This window comes from Bactrocera neohumeralis, unplaced genomic scaffold (assembly GCF_024586455.1).
Source record: "Bactrocera neohumeralis isolate Rockhampton unplaced genomic scaffold, APGP_CSIRO_Bneo_wtdbg2-racon-allhic-juicebox.fasta_v2 ctg5496, whole genome shotgun sequence".
In the NCBI taxonomy this organism is placed as follows: Eukaryota; Metazoa; Arthropoda; class Insecta; order Diptera; family Tephritidae; genus Bactrocera; species Bactrocera neohumeralis.
In genome coordinates this window covers 1-6,957 of record NW_026092420.1, presented here as the reverse complement: position 1 = coordinate 6,957, position 6,957 = coordinate 1, and the positions used below count along the sequence as shown (strand labels likewise).

Genomic DNA, 6,957 nt, shown 5'->3' with positions numbered 1-6,957 from the left:
ATTGTAAAATTTGGAAATATTTAAAATATAATCATATTAATAACTTTGAAATTATAGAATGTATTGAAACAGAGAATAAAGAATTTAAATTTAAAAACATAAATATTTTGAGTGAACGGATTAGAGAATTTAAAAATCATTCACTTTTCTGGTACATGATTGTAATACTTGTACTATTATTAATAATATACATAACCTATAAGTTAAAATTAAAAAATTCATATAAAACTAATAAGCAAAGCAAAGAATTAAAATTCCAAGAATTGTCATATAACGCTATTTTAGAAAGAATTTACAATATATCAAAAAATTATACTAAATCGGGGACGATTCATCTAAGAGAGGGGGGAGTTAATGGCAGCAGACTCTTTGTGAATAATACAAACAAATTGTATCTTCCTACGGTATTACTGCTTGGTCAGCAGAATACTTTAATTAATAAGAAATCGATAAGTGAGCATAATTCAATATTCCATTATTTGTTTTGATAATGAGAATAATTGGTAATTCAATGCTCTGGCATTTCATCACTTAATGTGATGCAAAAGCATTTTTAGTAATAAGCATAGAATTCTAAGGATATAAATATAGGTGATTTTACGAATAAAGATCAGTGAGAGTATGCTGACCAAACCAACACATTGTGTTTCATTTCTGCCGCACGTAGCGGACGAAAACATTTTTTTTAATACTTCCCACGCAAGGGAAGCTAATTTGCATACCTCATAAGTGGTGTGGAAATTCGAATTGGGTGTTTTATTTAAAATGCCTAAAAAATAGTTTTTTTCTGATCTGGCTACAATATAAAATGTCATAAAAAACGCTAATTTTGAGACGCTCTCATACTGGAATAAGTTGGACATATCTTTATCTCTGGCTTTGGATGAGCGTGGTTTACCACAGAAAATTATTAGCGTGTTTAACGACAGTTAACATCAGGGGCACGAAATAGCAGAATTGACATTTTCAGTGTTAAGTGAGAAAAATTAAGCTAATTTCAATGTTTAGAAAAGTATGCTTACAGATTCGTATATTTGCAATGTGCAACCGACTGCATATAATTTATAGATATTTTTTACATATTTTATATCAAAGCAAATGCTTGTACGAACAAATTGATCTATTTCATGATGATATCCTTAAAATCTTTTGAAATATACTTATAATACAGTCATGTTTAAGTAACCTAAATATTTGATTAATGTAGGTTTTTATAAATATTTATATACACACATACATATATTACGTACATAATTATGTCAGCATGTAAACAAAAAGAACCATATGCATGTTTTTTGTAAATTTGTCCAAGCCTTTGTATGTAATTATGTACACATATTGTTTCATGCGAATCTCCGTTGTCAGGGACAACCAATGACCGAAGCTTACGCTTTGTCAAAAAGTCAATGAGTCGAAGGACTGGCGCGACGGCAAGGCCTCACAACATTGTGTTGTTGTTAGAAAATCTGAGCTGTGCCGAAACACACAAACGAACGAACAACGATTGTCCCCGCTTTCCTTGCCACTGTAACTGCTTCGCCTACAAACCAGCATAAATATGTATGTTTATGATAAGCTTGCATACATGTCGACGCAGATTTTTGTGAGCCGCAGAAAAATATTTTAGATTTGTAAAAGATTTTAAATCGACAAGAGCTATGTTATCACTTTTGTCACTTATATCTCTGCTTTGCGAGTTCACATTTAATTTACAACATAGCAAATATTAAATACGAATTACAATACGTGCGTCTAACAAAATAAAACATTTCAATTAATAATGGTTTCACATCGTTTGATGATATTCAGACAATGTTGAAGAAATTAAAAGACAAGCCATATATTTAATGTTTTCTTAAATGTATTTTAATTAATTTCTGAGTTCTGTGAATGTGTTTAAATAATATATATTAATACATCTATACATTAAATTATTGTACACAAAATAAACCGATATTTTATATAAAGTATTTAGTTTAATAGAAACATGTAGAAAATAACGATTTAAGTGATAGAAGATTGTAAGCAGGCTGAAATTATGTAGTTTGTATGCGTTCATCTTTTTCAATTTGTAGTTTTTTCAATCTCTCTTCTTTTTCCAACTCTAAAATTTTCAAATCCAATACACGGTTCTTATATTCAATTTTTGCTTGCAATCTTCTATTGCCTAAAGCGTAATATTTTTCGTGTTTCTCTTTTTGGGGAAACGGTCAAAATTCTAAATTTAAAATTCTGAAGTCGAAATTCCGGAATCAAAATTCTGGGTCGACAAAATTCTGGAAATCGGAATTCCGCAATTCCTTCGCCTTTTTTGGCTGCATTTCAAAATTCTGGTTTTCATAATTCCGGAATTTACGTTTTCCAGAATTAATTATGGAAATTTTTTCCCCAAAATTTGAGCCAAATCGTGTATCTTATTTAAATTTGCTTATACATCCATAATATTATAACATAAACAAAACATAACTTCCAAAATAATTCCAAAATTCAAACATGTTTATCGGAAAGACAAAAAACAACATTATTAACAAATAAAGATCAAATAGATACTACATTAATGGATCATGAGAATGTTCATTTCTTTTTTTTCGTATAACATGTTCACAGCCATCGAATTGTGTGGCAATACGCACGGTACATTTGTTTTTAATTCGTTCAGAACAAGTCCAGATAAATGTTTTCTTATTTTTTCGTTCCAAATACATAAAAGAAGTAGCCGTCGACGTTTAACATGTCTTTTCCTTTATTGGACTTCACCACAGTTATATTTTCCATCATTTCACAAAAATATTTAGCACGTTTTTATTAATGAAATTGCAGTAACACATTGCTTAGTCAGTACATATATGTACATATGTATATGTAGGTACATAGTAAACTAAATCATTATGGGAGTACAAAAAAGTAAATGAAGAACAACAAACAAAGCAATAACAATAACAAATACAATCATGGTAACAAAGCAATAACAATAACAAATACAATCATGGTAGTACAAAAAAGTAAATGAACAACAACAAACAAAGAAATAACAACAACAAATACATTCATGCAATTTAATAAAACATATGATTACAGAATGGCAAAATTCTGTAATTAGTGATTAAAAATGCGTGTTGATAACAAAAATCAACGAGATATGCAGCAGATAATTTGGCTTTTTTGATTTTTTTTTTACATTTCTCGATGGCAGATTTTCGTCATTGACAAGATCAGTTAAAGATTGAATTTCTTCTCTCGCTTGCTGTTTTACAGGAGGCCTTCAAGCGCCGCACTTTCAACAGAACCAGCTCCCATGTCGCGCCTATGTCGGTTTATTCTATTAGTCTTTTATAAAACAATGTGTACTTTCGCTACCTATTAATAATAAAATTATTTTTAAATAAATAAGTAATGAATGGGTTAAAATGTTTTGCAGTGACCACGAAGTGATTTTCGATAAAGTTGCCAATAAGTGCTCACAGCAGAAATTTTATCTTTTCACTTACATCAACTTTTATAGCTTCTTGCAAAAGGTCCAACATATATTTTTGATTTCACAACAAGCTGCTAACCAATATAATAACACAAACAGAAAATTAGGAACAAATACTTTTGTAAACGAGAGCCTTTTTCGATTCTCCTTTTTAAATCAGCTGACTTGACGTTCAACTTAACTCTAAATGCCTTTATGCACCCGACTTAATACGGCTACCTATGTAAAATAATCCGTGGTGAAGTGGTGTTTATACATTAGGGTGGGTCGATTCCGGACTTTTTTCGATTCGGGATTTCTAATACTGCGGAAAAGTTGCCTTAGTACTTCCTGGTTCCAATGCAACTTTTTGTTTTGAGATCGGATTGCATCTTCAACCTCAACTCCGGCCTTGAAATTTCGGAAATTCGCCTAAAACCGTGAAATTGTCTACCTAGCGCCTGAGATACGCATCTCATGGCAAATGTATGAAACAAAAGTTATTTGTCACGTCATTTGCCACCGAAATGGGATATGTGATCATGGCCGTAGGACGAACCGTTCCCGAGATACGAGCGAAAATGCGGCGCGCCACAGCGCAAGGTGAAAATCTTGACGTTGATTTCGCCGAGTGCTATCACTCACATTCATTCACCTACGCCAAAGGACTCGTTCAGATAGATCTCCACATAAATATTATTTCATCGAGTTCCTTCACTCTTTTCGTTAATTTCGCCGAGTGCTATCACTTATATTCTCTCAACAGAACATAGAACTCAAAATGTCTGTATCTAAATTTAAATTTAGACAGAAATGTCCTGTGGGTTGAACTTACCTGTGTAGATCATTCGGTAGTTGACTGTCGACGCGGATAGACGTTTGTGCGCATCGTTGCGATATTTTTTTTTTTCAGAGTGCTTTTTCGGCGATTTTTTGCGATTTTCTTTTGTGCGTTACGCGAATAAGATGGCACCGTTATTACCTGGCGCGTGTGCGTAGCGGTTCGGTGGAATTGTTTGTGCGAGTACACATTTTTGTGCATTTTTGTGTACTGACATAACGGATGAGTAATATTTTTTATTAATACTACCATATATACGGACAACGTAGTCATCCACGTTGTTGTTATTGGCGAAAGCTTCGCGCGGTTGCAGTATAGCTCCGTGTTGTTAGCACTCTTGCTGACTGGACTGCCTGCCAGTAGTTCTGTGCTGGGCATCTGGTGTTTAGTTGGCTCAGTGTTAATAGGATCTGGGCAGGATTGCCCAAAGGATGCAATCGTCTGTCCAGTGTTGGAGATTGCGACTCCTGTGAGGATCAATGGTCGTAACAGCGCTACCGTTTAGCCCACGTTGCGATTCGACTCAGCGCCACATCGGTCGACTCCGGACCGTTACGTGGACTTTGTCCGGCCGGCGGCCAATTGAGTGGCCTTAATCCGACCACTGGTTGGGGTTGTGGGCTGTGCCACTGCGAGCACGCTGTAATCGACCGCTTGGGTGGCCGCTGCTACTGAGCGGGCCTTTGCGCGAGTCGCACTTTTCAGCGCGTTCAGACGGTCGCACCTGGAGAGCAGCTGCTCCAGAATCTTGTTTGTCCGTGAGCCTTCTACGCTAGTGGTAAGCCAGCGGATCAGTTCGACTGAACGGTGAGTCGGGAAGCGAGATGCCTCCTGGACGGAAGAGGAGGACGAAGACCCTCGCTGGAAGCGGAGAATCCGCCGCTTCTACAGTCGTGGATGATTCCACGTCGGGTGGCGAGGGTGAAGTGACGGGATCGACGGTTAGGTCTCCACCGAGGAGTAAGGCGCGTTTGGGGTCGCCGCGTAAAGAGGGCGGAAGCGAGGAGTGTAGTGGGAGTGCCTATGTGGCCACTACTGGTAAAGCGGTTGCGCGTTTGGGGTCGCCGCGCCAAGTCGGCGGAAGTGAGGGTGGGAGCGGGAGTTGTGGCGGTGGCGGAAGTGCCAATGTGGCCACCGCTGTCAAAGCGGTTGCACGTACGGGGTCGCCGCCTCATGAAGGGGAAATCGAGGGAGGGAGCGGAAGTCGTGGTGGGAGGGCCAGTGTAACCACTGCAGAGAAAACGGTTGCTCAACCGTCAATGACGGTTGGGAAAGAAACGGGTGCCGGGCGTGCCAAAGAGGCCGCAAAAAAGCGGGAGTATTCGCATGGAGCAGTTGTTGTTGGGGGTGGGGAAGTCAGCCATGTTGCGGCTGCTAAACTATTACGGGGGAGCTTAACGAGGTGGTATTTGAGGCCAAGAATTTCGATGCAGGGACCGCGAAAGGGCTGTTGGCGCTCTTGATGACGGTTATTACCAAGAATGCCCAAATTCGCGGTCAAGTTGACGCCCTTAAGGGAAGTTGCGGGGAACACTCCTTGACGCCGAGCAGGTCAATGCCGGCTCTGTCGGCACCGATGCCTGCGCCTCCAGCACCTGTGCTGGAAGCAATAACACCGGTGGCGCCGAAGCCTGTGGAGACTTGGTCGGTCGTTGACAGGAGTAAGGGGCCTGCAACTTCCTCTAATGAGGTGATCAAGAAAGTGGTGAAGGAGGTGGGTCCCTCACTTGGTGTGAGGATCCACGAGGTTAAGCCGAACAAGGGTGGTGGGGCGGCTATTCGCACTCCCTCCGTTCTAGAAAGGGAGAGGGTGGCGAATAACAAAAAATTCGAAGAGGTGGGATTGAACGTCTCTATCCACCGGAAGTTGGGTCATCGGGTGGTGGTCCAGGGGGTCCATACTGAGATCCCCCATGAGGAATTCATGACTGAACCTCCAGGATTTCAGCCCGGCGTCCCAGTGGACTAATGTGAGGATGGTCAGTCGTCCCTGGAAGGTGACCGCTAACGGTAGCACCAATATCGTCCTGGAGGGTACGGACAAGCTGATGTCCGCCCTTTTGGAGGCAGGTCGGTGCTACATAAAGTGGTTCTCTTTCAGGGTGCGACCGGATAGCCCCGTCGCTGGCTGCTTCCGTTGCATGGGATTCGATCACAGGGTGGCTGATTGTAGGGCTAGAGCTGATGTCTGTCGGAGGTGCGGTCAAGAAGGCCACAAAGCTGCCGGTTGAGTCAATGCACCCCATTGTCGCAACTGTGAGTTTAGGGGTAGGCCAGCTGGGCATCTAATGATGTCAGCTGTCTGCCCTATCTAATGTGGCATTGTTGAGCGTGCCCTCGCCAGACACTGATGGGGGGGATTATTCAGCTCAACTGCCAGGGCTCTTATGCCGTAATGGGCGAGTGGGGGGGTTGTATGATTGAGGGTGGGTGTAGTATTGCTCTACTCCAGGAGCCCTACGCCACCAATGGTATGGTTCGGGGTTTTCCTGGGGGTTTTATGGTCTTCACTGACCTTATAGCTGACGCTGCAATAGCTATGAATAATCCACGCTAGGATTGTGTAGTTGTGGATTCTTCACAACTGGGATTATGTGTAGCTGTAGAAGGGGAGTTTGATAGGATGATTGTCGCTAGTATATATTGTAAATATAGCGAGCCC

General features: G+C 40.4%; 1 protein-coding gene across 1 annotated transcript; it reads left to right on the top strand.

Moving 5' to 3' along the window:
- Nucleotides 1-5,119: 5,119 nt before the first annotated feature.
- On the top strand, nt 5,120-6,009 carry LOC126767330 (translation initiation factor IF-2-like; the record flags this gene model as incomplete). The annotated part of the gene is made up of 2 exons (XM_050484871.1): nt 5,120-5,697; nt 5,847-6,009. Coding segments are annotated over exons 1-2 (741 nt in total), but the record flags the coding sequence as incomplete, so codon positions are not given.
- Nucleotides 6,010-6,957: the final 948 nt, after the last annotated feature.